This window comes from Oncorhynchus kisutch, linkage group LG2 (assembly GCF_002021735.2).
Source record: "Oncorhynchus kisutch isolate 150728-3 linkage group LG2, Okis_V2, whole genome shotgun sequence".
Classification (NCBI taxonomy): domain Eukaryota; kingdom Metazoa; phylum Chordata; class Actinopteri; order Salmoniformes; family Salmonidae; genus Oncorhynchus; species Oncorhynchus kisutch.
In genome coordinates this window covers 78,159,477-78,179,560 of record NC_034175.2, presented here as the reverse complement: position 1 = coordinate 78,179,560, position 20,084 = coordinate 78,159,477, and the positions used below count along the sequence as shown (strand labels likewise).

The 20,084-nt window shown below is 47.6% G+C and overlaps 1 protein-coding gene across 3 annotated transcripts in view; it reads right to left on the bottom strand.

The window, feature by feature from the left end:
* ttll4 (tubulin tyrosine ligase-like family, member 4) overlaps positions 1–20,084 on the bottom strand; it is a 40,530-nt gene that overhangs the window by 17,494 nt on the left and 2,952 nt on the right. For 2 of the 3 annotated variants that reach the window (XM_031801785.1, XM_031801798.1), the window contains exons 3-8: positions 19,722–19,831; positions 18,660–18,723; positions 14,757–14,881; positions 11,683–11,793; positions 11,479–11,555; positions 7,955–8,149 (exon numbers count right to left, since the gene is read on the bottom strand). In XM_031801785.1, coding sequence (XP_031657645.1) covers positions 7,955–8,149; positions 11,479–11,555; positions 11,683–11,793; positions 14,757–14,881; positions 18,660–18,723; positions 19,722–19,831 — 682 coding nt within the window. The remainder of the gene's footprint in view (positions 1–7,954; positions 8,150–11,478; positions 11,556–11,682; positions 11,794–14,756; positions 14,882–18,659; positions 18,724–19,721; positions 19,832–20,084) is intronic. The other variant, XM_031801790.1, reaches the window with a different exon arrangement.

Here is a 20,084-nt window from a genome sequence, read left to right as displayed (position 1 = left end):
CCCGGACTTGAACCCGATCGAACATCTCTGGAGAGACCTGAAAATAGCTGTGTGTCGACACTCCCCATCTAACCTGACAGGGCTTGAGAGGATCTGCAGAGAAGGACAGGAGAAACTCCCCAAATACAGGTGTGCCAAGCTTGTAGCATCATACCCAAGAAGACTGGAGGCTGTTAATCGCTGCCAAAGGTGCTTCAACAAAGTACTGAGTAAAGGGTCTGAATACTTATGTAAAATTCAACAAACCTGTTTTTGCTATGTCGTTATGGGGTATTGTGATGTGGTTATGGGGTATTGTGATGTGGTTATGGGGTATTGTGATGTGGTTATGGGTATTGTGATGTGGTTATGGGGTATTGTGATGTGGTTATGGGGTATTGTGATGTGGTTATGGGGTATTGTGATGTGGTTATGGGGTATTGTGATGTCGTTATGGGGTATTGTGATGTCGTTATGGGGTATTGTGATGTCGTTATGGGTATTGTGATGTCGTTATGGGGTATTGTATGTCGTTATGGGGTATGTGATGTCGTTATGGGGTATTGTGATGTCGTTATGGGGTATGTGTGTAGATTGATGAGGGAAAGAAACAATTTAATCCATTTTTGAATCAGGCTGTAACGTAACAAAATGTGGGAAAAAGGTCAAGGGGTCTGAATACTTTCTGAATGCAGTGTACAGCCATCCCCTATACCACCAGTACCACCACACATCCCCTATACCACCAGTACCACCACACATCCCCTATACCACCACACATCCCCTATACCACCACACATCCCCTATACCACCAGTACCACCACACATCCCCTATACCACCAGTACCACCACACATCCCCTATACCACCACACATCCCCTATACCACCACACATCCCTTATACCACCACACATCCCTTATACCACCAGTACCACCACACATCCCCTATACGGCCAGTACCAACACACATCCCCTATACGGCCAGTACCACCACACATCCCCTATACCACCACATCCCCTATACGGCCAGTACCACCACACATCCCCTAAACCACCACATCCCCTATACGGCCAGTACCACCACACATCCCCTATACGGCCAGTACCAACACACATCCCCTATACGGCCAGTACCAACACACATCCCCTATACGGCCAGTACCAACACACATCCCCTATACGGCCAGTACCAACACACATCCCCTATACGGCCAGTACCAACACACATCCCCAAAACCACCACACATCCCCTATACGGCCAGTACCAACACACATCCCCTATACCACCACACATCCCCTATACCACCAGTACCACCACACATCCCCTATACCACCAGTACCACCACACATCCCCTATACCACCACACATCCCCTATACCACCACACATCCCCTATACCACCACAACATCCCCTATACGGCCAGTACCAACACACATCCCCTATACGGCCAGTACCACCACACATCCCCTATACCACCACATCCCCTATACGGCCAGTACCACCACACATCCCCTAAACCACCACATCCCCTATACGGCCAGTACCACCACACATCCCCTATACGGCCAGTACCACCACACATCCCCTATACGGCCAGTACCAACACACATCCCCTATACGGCCAGTACCAACAGCCATCCCCTATAAGGCCAGTACCAACACACATCCCCTATACCAACACACATCCCCTATACGGCCAGTACCAACACACATCCCCTATAAGGACAGTACCACCACACATCCCCTATACGGCCAGTACCAACAGCCATCCCCTATACGGCCAGTACCAACACACATCCCCTATACGGCCAGTACCAACACACATCCCCTATACGGCCAGTACCAACACACATCCCCTATACCACCACACATCCCCTATACCACCACACATCCCCTATACGGCCAGTACCACCACACATCCCCTATACCACCACATCCCCTATACCACCAGTACCACCACACATCCCCTATACCACCACACATCCCCTATACCACCACACATCCCCTATACCACCAGTACCAACACACATCCCCTATACCAACACACATCCCCTATACCACCAGTACCAACACACATCCCCTAAACCACCAGTGCCAACACACATCCCCTATACCACCACACATCCCCTATACCACCACACATCCCCTATACCACCAGTACCACCACACATCCCCTATACCACCACACATCCCCTATACCACCACACATCCCCTATACCACCAGTACCACCACACATCCCCTATACCACCACACATCCCCTATACCACCACACATCCCCTATACCACCAGTACCACCACACATCCCCTATACCACCACACATCCCCTATACCACCACACATCCCCTATACCACCAGTACCACCACACATCCCCTATACCAACACACATCCCCTATACCACCACACATCCCCTATAACACCAGTACCACCACACATCCCCTATACCACCACACATCCCCTATATCACCAGTACCACCACACATCCCCTATACCATCAGTACCACCACACATCCCCTATACCACCACACATCCCCTATACCACCAGTACCACCACACATCCCCTATACCAACACACATCCCCTATACCACCACACACCCCCTATACCACCAGTACCACCACACATCCCCTATAACACCAATACCACCACACATCCCCTATAACACCAGTACCACCACACATCCCCTATACCACCACACATCCCCTATACCACCACACATCCCCTATACCACCACACATCCCCTATACCACCACACATCCCCTATACCACCAGTACCACCACACATCCCCTATACCATCAGTACCACCACACATCCCCTATACCATCAGTACCAACACACATCCCCTATACCACCAGTACCAACACACATCCCCTATACCACCAGTACCACCACACATCCCCTATACCACCAGTACCACCACACATCCCCTATACCACCAGTACCACCACACATCCCCTATAGCCCCACACATCCCCTATACCACCACACATCCCCTAAACCACCAGTACCAACACACATCCCCTATAACACCAGTACCACCACACATCCCCTATACCACCAGTACCCACCACACATCCCCTATACCACCAGTACCACCACACATCCCCTATACCACCAGTACCACCACACATCCCCTATAGCCCCACACATCCCCTATACCACCAGTACCACCACACATCCCCTATACCACCAGTACCACCACACATCCCCTATACCATCAGTACCAACACACATCCCCTATACCACCAGTACCAACACACATCCCCTATACCACCAGTACCACCACACATCCCCTATACCACCAGTACCACCACACATCCCCTATACCACCAGTACCACCACACATCCCCTATAGCCCCACACATCCCCTATACCACCACACATCCCCTAAACCACCAGTACCAACACACATCCCCTATAACACCAGTACCACCACACATCCCCTATACCACCAGTACCACCACACATCCCCTATACCACCAGTACCACCACACATCCCCTATACCACCAGTACCACCACACATCCCCTATAGCCCCACACATCCCCTATACCACCACACATCCCCTAAACCACCAGTACCAACACACATCCCCTATAACACCAGTACCACCACACATCCCCTATACCACCACACATCCCCTATACCACCACACATCCCCTATACCACCAGTACCACCACACATCCCCTATACCATCAGTACCACCACACATCCCCTATAACACCAATACCACCACACATCCCCTATAACACCAGTACCACCACACATCCCCTATAACACCACACATCCCCTATACCACCACACATCCCCTATACCACCAGTACCACCACACATCCCCTATACCAACACACATCCCCTATACCACCACACACCCCCTATACCACCAGTACCACCACACATCCCCTATAACACCAGTACCACCACACATCCCCTATAACACCAATACCACCACACATCCCCTATAACACCAGTACCACCACACATCCCCTATAACACCAGTACCACCACACATCCCCTATACCACCACCCATCCCCTATACCACCACACATCCCCTATACCACCACACATCCCCTATACCACCAGTACCACCACACATCCCCTATACCACCAGTACCACCACACATCCCCTATACCATCAGTACCACCACACATCCCCTATACCACCAGTACCACCACACATCCCCTATACCACCAGTACCACCACACATCCCCTATAGCCCCACACATCCCCTATACCACCACACATCCCCTAAACCACCAGTACCAACACACATCCCCTATAACACCAGTACCACCACACATCCCCTATACCACCAGTACCACCACACATCCCCTATACCACCAGTACCACCACACATCCCCTATACCACCAGTACCACCACACATCCCCTATAGCCCCACACATCCCCTATACCACCACACATCCCCTAAACCACCAGTACCACCACACATCCCCTATACCACCACACATCCCCTATACCACCACACATCCCCTATACCACCACACATCCCCTATACCACCACACATCCCCTATACCACCAGTACCACCACACATCCCCTATACCACCAGTACCACCACACATCCCCTATACCACCAGTACCAACACACATCCCCTATACCACCAGTACCAACACACATCCCCTATACCAACACCCATCCCCTATACGGCCAGTACCAACACACATCCCCTATACGGCCAGTACCACCACACATCCCCTATACCACCACATCCCCTATACGGCCAGTACCACCACACATCCCCTAAACCACCACATCCCCTATACGGCCAGTACCACCACACATCCCCTATACGGCCAGTACCAACACACATCCCCTATACGGCCAGTACCAACACACATCCCCTATACGGCCAGTACCAACACACATCCCCTATACGGCCAGTACCAACACACATCCCCTATACCACCAGTACCAACACACATCCCCTATACCACCAGTACCACCACACATCCCCTATAGCCCCACACATCCCCTATACCACCACACATCCCCTAAACCACCAGTACCAACACACATCCCCTATAACACCAGTACCACCACACATCCCCTATACCACCAGTACCACCACACATCCCCTATACCACCAGTACCACCACACATCCCCTATACCACCAGTACCACCACACATCCCCTATAGCCCCACACATCCCCTATACCACCAGTACCACCACACATCCCCTATACCACCAGTACCACCACACATCCCCTATACCATCAGTACCAACACACATCCCCTATACCACCAGTACCAACACACATCCCCTATACCACCAGTACCACCACACATCCCCTATACCACCAGTACCACCACACATCCCCTATACCACCAGTACCACCACACATCCCCTATAGCCCCACACATCCCCTATACCACCACACATCCCCTAAACCACCAGTACCAACACACATCCCCTATAACACCAGTACCACCACACATCCCCTATACCACCAGTACCACCACACATCCCCTATACCACCAGTACCACCACACATCCCCTATACCACCAGTACCACCACACATCCCCTATAGCCCCACACATCCCCTATACCACCACACATCCCCTAAACCACCAGTACCAACACACATCCCCTATAACACCAGTACCACCACACATCCCCTATACCACCACACATCCCCTATACCACCACACATCCCCTATACCACCAGTACCACCACACATCCCCTATACCATCAGTACCACCACACATCCCCTATAACACCAATACCACCACACATCCCCTATAACACCAGTACCACCACACATCCCCTATAACACCACACATCCCCTATACCACCACACATCCCCTATACCACCAGTACCACCACACATCCCCTATACCAACACACATCCCCTATACCACCACACACCCCCTATACCACCAGTACCACCACACATCCCCTATAACACCAGTACCACCACACATCCCCTATAACACCAATACCACCACACATCCCCTATAACACCAGTACCACCACACATCCCCTATAACACCAGTACCACCACACATCCCCTATACCACCACCCATCCCCTATACCACCACACATCCCCTATACCACCACACATCCCCTATACCACCAGTACCACCACACATCCCCTATACCACCAGTACCACCACACATCCCCTATACCATCAGTACCACCACACATCCCCTATACCACCAGTACCACCACACATCCCCTATACCACCAGTACCACCACACATCCCCTATAGCCCCACACATCCCCTATACCACCACACATCCCCTAAACCACCAGTACCAACACACATCCCCTATAACACCAGTACCACCACACATCCCCTATACCACCAGTACCACCACACATCCCCTATACCACCAGTACCACCACACATCCCCTATACCACCAGTACCACCACACATCCCCTATAGCCCCACACATCCCCTATACCACCACACATCCCCTAAACCACCAGTACCACCACACATCCCCTATACCACCACACATCCCCTATACCACCACACATCCCCTATACCACCACACATCCCCTATACCACCACACATCCCCTATACCACCAGTACCACCACACATCCCCTATACCACCAGTACCACCACACATCCCCTATACCACCAGTACCAACACACATCCCCTATACCACCAGTACCAACACACATCCCCTATACCAACACCCATCCCCTATACCACCAGTACCAACACACATCCCCTATACCACCAGTACCAACACACATCCCCTATACCAACACCCATCCCCTATACCAACACACATCCCCTATACCAACACACATCCCCTATACCAACACCCATCCCCTATACCAACACACATCCCCTATACCACCAGTACCAACACACATCCCCTATACCAACACCCATCCCCTATACCAACACCCATCCCCTATACCAACACACATCCCCTATACCAACACACATCCCCTATACCACCACACATCCCCTATACCACCAGTACCACCACACATCCCCTATACCACCAGTACCACCACACATCCCCTATACCACCAGTACCAACACACATCCCCTATACCACCAGTACCAACACACATCCCCTATACCAACACCCATCCCCTATACCACCAGTACCAACACACATCCCCTATACCACCAGTACCAACACACATCCCCTATACCAACACCCATCCCCTATACCACCAGTACCAACACACATCCCCTATACCAACAAACATCCCCTATACCAACACACATCCCCTATACCAACACACATCCCCTATACCAACACACATCCCCTATACATCAGGTACAAATACACTTCAGAATAAACACCAAGGCTATGTCCCAAATGCCATTATTCCCTAGAACCATAGCTAAAAGTAGTTCACTACAGCGCACTATATAGGGAAGTGTCATTTCAGACTCCTTAAACAGAAAGGTCCAAACCCAGGAGAAAGGCACCATCACCTGGTAATGGAAGCCAGGAGAAAGGCACCATCACCTGGTAATGGAAGCCAGGAGAAAGGCACCATCACCTGGTAATGGAAGCCAGGAGAAAGGCACCATCACCTGGGAGTGGAAGCCAGGAGAAAGGCACCATCACCTGGGAGTGGAAGCCAGGAGAAAGGCACCATCACCTGGGAGTGGAAGCCAGGAGAAAGGCACCATCACCTGGGAGTGGAAGCCAGGAGAAAGGCACCATCACCTGGGAGTGGAAGCCAGGAGAAAGGCACCATCACCTGGGAGTGGAAGCCAGGAGAAAGGCACCATCACCTGGGAGTGGAAGCCAGGAGAAAGGCACCATCACCTGGGAATGGAAGCCAGGAGAAAGGCACCATCACCTGGGAATGGAAGCCAGGAGAAAGGCACCATCACCTGGGTATGGTAGCCAGGAGAAAGGCACCATCACCTGGGAATGGTCCCCAGGAGAAAGGCACCATCACCTGGGAATGGACCCCATTTCAGACACAGCACAAAACTGATTTAGATACACTATCCACCTACCGGCTTGATGATCCATTTCTGCCTGCTACCACTGTCCTCCCAGGCTTTCCTCAGTAGCTTGATGTCCTGAGGAAGAACGAAGGAGCGAGGGAAGAAGCTGAATTCCCTCTTACCAAATTGAGCCTGCATCTTAGACAGGTTCCTCCACAGACGGTCCTTACGACCGATCTGGAACGAGCCGGGGAAGTGGTTTAACTAGAGAGAGGACACACAGAGAGACAAGTCAATATGCAGATTGAATCAATAATAATCAATATGATTCTTGTTTGGCTGGTGCTTTTATCTGGTCCCAGATCCCTCGGGGCGTGACGCCCTCGGGGCGTGACAATGACGAAAGGAGTTGGCAATATGGCACAAAATGATCTGGGACCAGGCTAGCAATATCCCTTCATAGGTTATTTTTTAAATATGGAGCCAATTTCTTTTAAGCAATTTTATTTCCATGAATGATAAAAACATCTCGTCTCTCAGTAGCAGACAGTGGATTCATAAAGGAATTACTACTTATTCTAAAATGGATTAAATAAATATTTTCACTCATCAATCTACACAGTACCCCACATATATTTGCAAATGTATTCACAGTAAAAAAACAGAAATACCTTTTATAGTACTCAGACCCTTTGCCTCCTGTTTCCATGAATCACCCTTGAGATGTTTCTATAACTTGATTGGAGTCCACTTGAGGTAAATTCTATTGATTGGACATGATTTGGAAAGGCACACACCTGTCTATATAAGGTCCCACAGTTGACAGTACATGTCTGAGCAAAAACCAAGCCATGAGGTCGAAGGAATTGTCCGTAGAGCTCCGAGACAGGATTGTGTCGGGGCACAGATCTGGGAAAGGGTACCAAATAATTTTGCAGCATTGAAGGTCCCCAAGAACACAGGGGCCTCCATCATTCTTGAATGGAAGAAGTTCGGATCCACCAAGACTCTTCCTAGAGCTGGCCACCCGGCCAAACTGAGTAATTGGAGAAGGGCTTTGGACAGGGATGTGACCAAGAACCTAATGGTCACTCTGACAGAGCTCCAGAGATCCTCTGTGGAGATGGGAGAAACACTCTTCAGTAAAAGGCACACGACAGCCTGCTTGGAGTTTGCCAAAAGGCACCTAAAGGACTCTCAGACCATGAGAAACAAGATTCTCTGGTTCACCTTCAAACAGGACAACGACACTAAGCACACAGCCAAGACAACGCAGAAGTGGCTTCGGGACAAGTCTCTGAATGTGCTTGAGTGGCCCAGCCAGAGCCTGGACTTGAACCCGATCGAACATCTCTGGAGAGACCTGAAAATAGCTGTGCAGCAACACTCCCCATCCAACCTGACAGAGCTTGAGCGGATCTGCAGAGAAGAATGGGAGAAACTAACCAAATACAGGTGTGCCAAGCTTGTAGCGTCATACCCAAGAAGACTGGAAGCTGTAATCGCTGCCAAAGGTACTTCAACAAAGTACTGAGTAAAGGGTCTGAATACTTATGCAAATGTGATATTTAAGCTTTTCATACATTTGCAAACATTTCCAAAAAAACAGTTTTTGCTTTGTCATTATGGGGTATTGTGATGTCATTATGGGGTATTGTGATGTCATTATGGGGTATTGTGACGTCATTATGGGGTATTGTGACGTCATTGTGGGGTATTGTGACGTCATTGTGGGGTATTGTGACGTCATTATGGGGTATTGTGATGTCATTATGGGGTATTGTGATGTCATTATGGGGTATTGTGATGTCATTATGGGGTATTGTGATGTCATTATGGGGTATTGTGATGTCATTATGGGGTATTGTGATGTCATTATGGGGTATTGTGATGTCATTATGGGGTATTGTGATGTCATTATGGGGTATTGTGATGTCATTATGGGGTATTGTGATGTCATTATGGGGTATTGTGATGTCATTATGGGTTGTGATGTATGGGTATTGTGATGTCATTATGGGGTATTGTGATGTCATTATGGGGTAGGGTATTGTGATGTCATTATGGGGTATTGTGATGTCATTATGGGGTATTTTGTTTAGATTGATGAGGGGGGAAATCTATTTATAGAATAAGGCTGTAACGTAACAAAACGTGGAAAAAGTGAAGGGGCTGAATAGTTTCTGAATGCAGTATATGGTGAGCAATATGTTTGGAATAACCAATCACAATAAAATCACAGTATAGAATAGCAATATATATAGAACCAGCACAAGTATCATGATAATATTGTATTCGGATGTCCCTGGCGAAACCCAGGCAGGCTGGGAAACGTTTTGGTCCACCAGCCACTGTGGCAGACACAAATACATCCACCAGCCACTGTGGCAGACACAAATACATCCACCAGCCACTGTGGCAGGACACAAATACATCCACCAGCCACTGTGGCAGACACAAATACATCCACCAGCCACTGTGGCAGACACAAATACATCCACCAGCCACTGTGGCAGACACAAATACATCCACCAGCCACTGTGGCAGACACAAATACATCCACCAGCCACTGTGGCAGACACAAATACATCCACCAGCCACTGTGGCAGACACAAATACATCCACCAGCCACTGTGGCAGACACAAATACATCCACCAGCCACTGTGGCAGACACAAATACATCCACCAGCCACTGTGGCAGACACAAATACATCCACCAGCCACTGTGGCAGACACAAATACATCCACCAGCCACTGTGGCAGACACAAATACATCTACCAGCCACTCAGATTTTTTACCAGACAAAATATTTTCCCCCATAATTACACACAAAATTAACATGAGTTTTGTTTTTCTAAAACAAAGACTTACAAGTAAGAAGTAAATAGAGTATATTTCTTCATTTCATTTTTGTAATCTACTTAATTTAATCAATGCATGTTAAAATAAATCATTTGAGATACAATAGTAAAAACAGTTATACAACTGAACATAAATAAATCAACAAAAAGTGCCCTGCAACAAAAACACAGAATTTTACAGCTTCCTTATTATCAGAGTTTAGGACCACGCTCACGCGCTTTACAAGAAGTACACGATGTGCTCTTAAATAGAAACGTAGAGGCACACAAATAAATCTAGAACAATGAAAGTATGAGTGTTTTAACGATAACAAAATGACTAAAAGTTCATGAATAAAAGATTAGGAGTTATCCATGCTCAAATCACACACAATCATTAAGTGAGACAAATATTCAGATGCCCCTTTAAAGAAAGGGCCGTTACCGTGGTAACTTGGAATCTCGGACTGTGATGACTTCCTAGCAGCAGACAGCTGCAGCTAACTCAAACTAACATTTAGAAAAACAAATTAGAGTTTGAACAAAACAACATAACGAGCAAAGAAACACATGGACAAAGTAATTTTTGTAGTAGTACTTTGCCAATTCCATCAACTTCTACATGTGGCCTTAAAAAAAAGAAAGATCATAAATCAACAAAAAAAAGTTATGAAATGCTCTGTGTGCCAACATATTTAGCGAGTGTCAGGTGTTAAATTTCCAACCCTGTTCCCAGTCCTATCTAGCTTACCTTCTGGTATTCCCTGATGGCCTTGAACCCAGGAGACTTCATATGGTGACCCCAGCAGCCAAGCCAATCATGACTTTCTGCAACAACAATTACCTTCATTAATGTTTTTTTTTTTATGAACAGATATGAACAAACATACAAGACGTCTTTAAAATGGCAAATAGGCAAAAGCCGGAGGGATTTCAAACCCCTTAAGAAACTCACTCTTGGTGACTTTAAAGTGTGACCTGGCGATGGTGTGTTTGACTATGTTGGGAGTCACAGTGCTCATCTTCCATTTGAGCAGCTTCCTCTGTTCTGGTGGCAGGGGCTCCACTGAAACAACACATTACAGCTGCAGGAATAGGACTACGGATGGAAGCACATTCCCTACAGGCCCTGGTAGAACGAAGTGCACTATGAAGAGAGAAGGGTGTCATTTGGATTCAAATTATATACAATAGAGCTATCGATGGGGCTAGAGAACGAAGGCTCACCACTTGGGGGGATATGAGGCAGCAGTCTCTACTGGGGGGGATAGGTCTAGAGGCAGCAGTCTCTACTGAGGGGGATAGGCCTAGAGGCAGCAGTCTCTACTGAGGGGATAGGTCTAGAGGCAGCAGTCTCTAGTGGGGGGGATAGGTCTAGAGGCAGCAGTCTCTACTGAGGGGGATAGGCCTAGAGGCAGCAGTCTCTACTGAGGGGGATAGGCCTAGAGGCAGCAGTCTCTACTGAGAGGGATAGGCCTAGAGGCAGCAGTCTCTACTGGGGGGATAGGTCTAGAGGCAGCAGACTCTAGTGGGGGGATAGGTCTAGAGGCAGAAGTCTCTAGTGGGGGGGGGGGGGGGTAGGTCTAGAGGCAGCAGTCTCTACTGAGGGGGATAGGCCTAGAGGCAGCAGTCTCTACTGGGGGGGATAGGTCTAGAGGCAGCAGTCTCTAGTGGGGGGGATAGGTCTAGAGGCAGCAGTTTCTAGTGGGGGGAATAGGTCTAGAGGCAGCAGTCTCTAGTGGGGGGGGGGGGTAGGTCTAGAGGCAGCAGTCTCTACTGAGGGGGATAGGCCTAGAGGCAGCAGTCTCTACTGGGGGGGATAGGTCTAGAGGCAGCCGTCTCTAGTGGGGGGATAGGCCTAGAGGCAGCAGTCTCTACTGGGGGGGATAGGTCTAGAGGCAGCAGTCTCTAGTGGGGGGATAGGTCTAGAGGCAGCAGTCTAGTGGGGGGATAGGTCTAGAGGCAGCAGTCTACAGGGGGGATAGGACTAGAGGCAGCAGTCTCTACTGGGGGGATAGGTCTAGAAGCAGCAGTCTACTGGGGGGATAGGCCTAGAGGCAGCAGTCTCTACTGAGGGGGATAGGCCTAGAGGCAGCAGTCTCTACTGGGGGGGATAGGTCTAGAGGCAGCAGTCTCTACTGGGGGGGATAGGAGGCAGCAGCCTCTCTACTGGGGGGATAGGAGGCAGCAGCCTCTCTACTGGGGGGATAGGAGGCAGCAGTCTCCCAGTCTGGGGGGGGGGGGTGCTGACTTCCCCTTACTCAAACGCGACCCAATATATTACCACACAATGTCCTGTAGAACATGTTGATATAAGCAAGGCCATAATGTGTCCAAAATCCCAACCAACCCCAAGTAACAGCAAAAAACAACCACATCAGCTCATACTTGGAATTGGAAGGAAGTACTTTTCTGTAGAAGCTTATTTTCCCCCCAAAGAATTGTTTATTATCTGCTTCCCAAATGGCATCCTATGAGCGCTGGTCAAAGGTAGTGCACTACATAGGGAATAGGGTGCCATAGGGAATAGGGTGCCATAGGGCCCTGGTCTAAAGTAGTGCACTACATAGGGAATAGGGTGCCATAGGGCCCTGGTCTAAAGTAGTGCACTACATAGGGAATAGGGTGCCATAGGGCCCTGGTCTAAAGTAGTGCACTACATAGGGAATAGGGTGCCATAGGGAATAGGGTGCCATAGGGCCCTGGTCTAAAGTAGTGCACTACATAGGGAATAGGGTGCCATAGGGCCCTGGTCTAAAGTAGTGCACTACATAGGGAATAGGGTGCCATAGGGAATAGGGTGCCATAGGGCTTTGGTCTAAAGTAGTGCACTATATAGGGAATAGGGTGCCATAGGGCCCTGGTCTAAAGTAGTGCACTATATAGGGAATAGGGTGCCATAGGGCCCTGGTCTAAAGTAGTGCACTATATAGGGAATAGGGTGCCATAGGTAATAGGGTGCCATAGGGCCCTGGTCTAAAGTAGTGCACTACATAGGGAATAGGGTGCCATAGGGCCCTGGTCTAAAGTAGTGCACTACATAGGGAATAGGGTGCCATAGGGCCCTGGTCTAAAGTAGTGCACTACATAGGGAATAGGGTGCCATAGGGAATAGGGTGCCATAGGGAATAGGGTGCCATAGGGCCCTGGTCTAAAGTAGTGCACTACATAGGGAATAGGGTGCCATAGGGCCCTGGTCTAAAGTAGTGCACTACATAGGGAATAGGGTGCCATAGGGAATAGGGTGCCATAGGGCTTTGGTCTAAAGTAGTGCACTATATAGGGAATAGGGTGCCATAGGGCCCTGGTCTAAAGTAGTGCACTATATAGGGAATAGGGTGCCATAGGGCCCTGGTCTAAAGTAGTGCACTATATAGGGAATAGGGTGCCATAGGTAATAGGGTGCCATAGGGCCCTGGTCTAAAGTAGTGCACTACATAGGGAATAGGGTGCCATAGGGAATAGGGTGCCATAGGGCCCTGGTCTAAAGTAGTGCACTATATAGGGAATAGGGTGCCATAGGGCCCTGGTCTAAAGTAGTGCACTACATAGGGAATAGGGTGCCATAGGGAATAGGGTGCCATAGGGCTTTGGTCTAAAGTAGTGCACTATATAGGGAATAGGGTGCCATAGGGCCCTGGTCTAAAGTAGTGTACTATATAGGGAATAGGGTGCCATAGGGCCCTGGTGTAAAGTAGTGCACTATATAGGGAATAGGGTGCCATAGGGCTCTGGTCTAAAGTAGTGCACTATATAGGGAATAGGGTGCCATAGGGCCCTGGTCTAAAGTAGTGCACTATATAGGGAATAGGGTGCCATAGGGAATAGGGTGCCATAGGGCTCTGGTCTAAAGTAGTGCACTATATAGGGAATAGGGTGCCATAGGGCTCTGGTCTAAAGTAGTGCACTATATAGGGAATAGGGTGCCATAGGGCTTTGGTCTAAAGTAGTGCACTACATAGGGAATAGAGAACAGAGTGAATTCCTATGGAATAGAGTGCCATAGGACACAGTGAAGGGGTGTCTTACCTCTCTGGTTGGCAGTGCTGAAATACAGTGTAGGGGGAATGAGGGGGAACATGCTGGGGACCAGAGCTGGCTTCAGCTCCCCCTCATCCTCTAATTCAGGGCTCATCAGCTCCTCATCCGTTATACTGGAACACAGAGGCATTAAAGCTATGACTCTGTACTAAATCTGCAAACAACGGGGATACTGGGAATATTACCAAAACAGACAGACTATAAAAGATACTTGTTTGATATGGAACAGATTTCTTCCCTGCCAACTGTTATGTTCAACACGGTGTCACATGTTTTGCCACCGTGCCACAGACAACACAACTACTGCCTGGGCATCAATGCCCAGAGGAATAAAACAAGAAACAGGCAGGATAACTCACAGGTTTAAATACTACCGTTTAACTCAAGAGGTCTTTGGAAAGGCAGGAGACATTTTGAATTAAAAAGTATTTTCGAACCAAACCAACTCCCTCAAGATCAATCAATAAAACACCAATCGCATTCGATGACAAAAGTCTTCATTCAGCATCTTCAAAGTAAAAACACTTGTCAGATAAATCATAAATTATCAAAATAAGAATTGAAACAACAACACTCACATGACAGTCATGTAGGATTCTGTTGGTCCTGCTTGGTCCACCTGCTTCAAAATATAGTCCAACTCTCTACTGAGAGTGAGTGGCATTAAATTGGAGGTAATGGACCTACTCTACATTGGCTTTTGCTGTGAAGAAAACAAAAACAGCCTAATACTAATCCTCCAATCAGCTGGGACGTCACGGTATGACAATGATCCCACAGTCCAAGCACTATTCGACCACACAGAGACTCATGTGCCCATTATTGACGGATAGTTCCACTTTTATCACTGATTTACAATTGGGAGACCTTTCCACGAGCCTCTGTTTTCAACCTTTCACCGGCAGCAACCACTAGAACAACAAAATAAGGTTCAATTCTCTTGGGTTTTGTCATCATCGTACCAGGGCTATATGAGTTATGAATGGTGCTTCTACAGAGATCTAGTCACAATAGGATGCAACATGACACTACTGTCTTCACAGATTAATAAATGGCTATTTCTCTCAAATCATTTGTGGGGTTTTTTTGTCAGAAGTTGCTCTGTTTTAAGTGTACAGATCAACATAACTTCCTAGTATTGTAAATCATCATAATCTTTAAGTTATAGACTATAACGAACTGAACCTTCTGTTTATAAAAATAATCAACGACACGTAATGACTGTCAAAGTCAAATGGTGAAAGACCCCAGTCAGCCAGGTCACAGACGGTTGTCTCTGCTAGCGCACGACAAGCGGTACTGGAGGACCAGGTCACAGACGGTTGTCTCTGCTAGCGCACGACAAGCGGTACCGGAGGACCAGGTCACAGACGGTTGTCTCTGCTAGCGCACGACAAGCGGTACCGGAGGACCAGGTCACAGACGGTTGTCTCTGCTAGCGCACGACAAGCTGTACCGGAGGACCAGGTCACAGACGGTTGTCTCTGCTAGCGCACGACAAGCTGTACCGGAGGACCAGGTCACAGACGGTTGTCTCTGCTAGCGCGGTACCGGAGGACCAGGTCACAGACGGTTGTCTCTGCTAGCGCACGATAAGCGGTACCGGAGGGCCGTAACAGCTTCGACCCGCTATAAGACTGCTGAACAATTAATCAAATGGTTACCTGGACTATTTACCTAGTTCGTGAACCTGATATATAGCCTCGTTATTGTCTAGTACACCTGTTGTATTCAGCATTTCACTGTGAGGTCTACTACACCTGTTGTATTCAGCATTTCACTGTGAGGTCTACTACACCTGTTGTATTCAGCATTTCACTGTAAGGTCTACCTACACCTGTTGTATTCAGCATTTCACAGTAAGGTCTACTACACCTGTTGTATTCAGCATTTCACTGTAAGGTCTACTACACCTGTTGTATTCAGCATTTCACTGTGAGGTCTACTACACCTGTTGTATTCAGCATTTCACTGTGAGGTCTACTACACCTGTTGTATTCAGCATTTCACTGTGAGGTCTACCTACACCTGTTGTATTCAGCATTTCACTGTGAGGTCTACTACACCTGTTGTATTCAGCATTTCACTGAGGTCTACTACACCTGTTGTATTCAGCATTTCACTGTAAGGTCTAGTACACCTGTTGTATTCAGCATTTCACAGTAAGGTCTACTACACCTGTTGTATTTAGCATTTCACAGTAAGGTCTACTACACCTGTTGTATTTAGCATTTCACTGTGAGGTCTACTACACCTGTTGTATTCAGCATTTCACTGTGAGGTCTACTACACCTGTTGTATTCAGCATTTCACTGTGAGGGCTACTACACCTGTTGTATTCAGCATTTCACTGTAAGGTCTACTACACCTGTTGTATTCAGCATTTCAATTTGAGGTCTACTACACCTGTTGTATTCAGCATTTCACTGTAAGGTCTACTACACCTGTTGTATTCAGCATTTCACTGTGAGGTCTACTACACCTGTTGTATTCAGCATTTCACTGTGAGGTCTACTACACCTGTTGTATTCAGCATTTCACTGTGAGGTCTACTACAGCTGTTGTATTCAGCATTTCACTGTGAGGTCTACTACACCTGTTGTATTCAGCATTTCACTGTGAGGGCTACTACACCTGTTGTATTCAGCATTTCACTGTGAGGGCTACTACACCTGTTGTATTCAGCATTTCACTGTGAGGGCTACTACACCTGTTGTATTCAGCATTTCACTGTGAGGGCTACTACACCTGTTGTATTCAGCATTTCACTGTAAGGTCTACTACACCTGTTGTATTCAGCATTTCACTCTAAGGTCTACTACACCTGTTGTATTCAGCATTTCACTGTAAGGTCTACTACACCTGTTGTATTCAGCATTTCACTGTAAGGTCTACCTACACCTGTTGTATTTAGCATTTCACTGTAAGGTCTAGTACACCTGTTGTATTCAGCATTTCACTGTGAGGTCTACTACACCTGTTGTATTCAGCATTTCACTGTGAGGTCTACTACACCTGTTGTATTCAGCATTTCACTGTGAGGTGTACTACACCTGTTGTATTCAGCATTTCACTGTGAGGTCTACTACACCTGTTGTATTCAGCATTTCACTGTAAGGTCTACTACACCTGTTGTATTCAGCATTTCACTGTAAGGTCTACTACACCTGTTGTATTCAGCATTTCACTGTAAGGTCTACCTACACCTGTTGTATTTAGCATTTCACTGTAAGGTCTAGTACACCTGTTGTATTCAGCATTTCACTGTGAGGTCTACTACACCTGTTGTATTCAGCATTTCACTGTGAGGTCTACTACACCTGTTGTATTCAGCATTTCACTGTGAGGTCTACTACACCTGTTGTATTCAGCATTTCACTGTGAGGTCTACTACACCTGTTGTATTCAGCATTTCACTGTAAGGTCTACTACACCTGTTGTATTCAGCATTTCACTGTGAGGTCCACTACACCCGTTGTATTCAGCATTTCACTGTGAGGTCTACTACACCTGTTGTATTCAGCATTTCACTGTGAGGTCTACTACACCTGTTGTATTCAGTGCATGTGACAAATAACGTTTGATTTGATGGCCTGAAACCATGACTGGGGATTAAGGCTACTCTACAAACCGTTTCAGGTTTCTGGTATGACCCAGGTGAACTTGTGGTCTTGTAAATTACCAAAATACAGTTGAATTAAAAACATTGTCAAAATATGTAAGAACACAATAGAATAGTAATAACATGTTTTCTGTCAATCAATCTAAACAAACTGCCTGAATAGGATAATAAATCATATCTTCAAAATGCACAAATCATTCCAACAATGTCAACGACTAAAAAAAAATGGTTTAGAAAAACAATTCACACAGAAAAACGATTCAACTTACTTTGGCAGGACGGGTATGGAGGCTGTGGACGAGGCATCATTCATAGAGGAGCAGTCAGACCCTTCTGAGGAGAAAGAAGGTAGAGCATTGGATTCATTATGTTAGCCTAGCTACAGCGGTCCTACTATGTTAGCCTAGCTACAGCGGTCCTACTATGTTAGCCTAGCTACACCGGTCCTACTATGTTAGCCTAGCTACACCGGTCCTACTATGTTAGCCTAGCTACACCGGTCCTACTATGTTAGCCTAGCTACACCGGTCCTACTATGTTAGCCTAGCTACACCGGTCCTACTATGTTAGCCTAGCTACAGCGGTCCTACTATGTTAGCCTAGCTACAGCGGTCCTACTATGTTAGCCTAGCTACAGCGGTCCTACTATGTTAGCCTAGCTACAGCGGTCCTACTATGTTAGCCTAGCTACAGCGGTCCAACTATGTTAGCCTAGCTACAGCGGTCCTACTATGTTAGCCTAGCTACAGCGGTCCTACTATGTTAGCCTAGCTACAGCGGTCCAACTATGTTAGCCTAGCTACAGCGGTCCTACTATGTTAGCCTAGCTACAGCGGTCCTACTATGTTAGCCTAGCTACAGCGGTCCTACTATGTTAGCCTAGCTACAGCGGTCCAACTATGTTAGCCTAGCTACAGCGGTCCTACTATGTTAGCCTAGCTACAGCGGTCCAACTATGTTAGCCTAGCTAAACCGGTCCAATTATGTTAGCCTAGCTACACCGGTCCTACTATGTTAGCCTAGCTACACCGGTCCTACTATGTTAGCCTAGCTACACCGGTCCTACTATGTTAGCCTAGCTACACCGGTCCTACTATGTTAGCCTAGCTACACCGGTCCTACTATGTTAGCCTAGCTACAGCGGTCCTACTATGTTAGCCTAGCTACACCGGTCCTACTATGTTAGCCTAGCTACACCGGTCCAACTATGTTAGCCTAGCTACACCGGTCCAACTATGTTAGCCTAGCTACACCAGTCCAATTAAGTGGTGTAATTTTCACATGTCTAGTTGATTAGGGTTTAAATGAGTAGTTAAAGGAGTCTTCCTCACCATCATCATCATCATCATCATCACCACCACTGCAGTCATTCTCCAGCTCATCATCAGGATAGTCCTCTTCCTCTCTGTCTCCATCCTCCTGCATGGCAACACTCTGTGGACTGTATGGACAGACAGGAAACTCAAAGACAAAGCAAGACACATGATAGTAAAAAAGCTTCACACAACCTGACTCACTGAGTTCCCTAGACAAACGGACATGACAGAACATACTCTCCAGACACCAATACTTCAGCTGGTTAAGACAACAGAGCTTAATGAATTAATTCAATTCACGTGACAATACATTCAGCACTGATCTACTTAATTCAAATAATGGAATGGATTTATATAGTCCCGTTCCAGCTCTCAAAA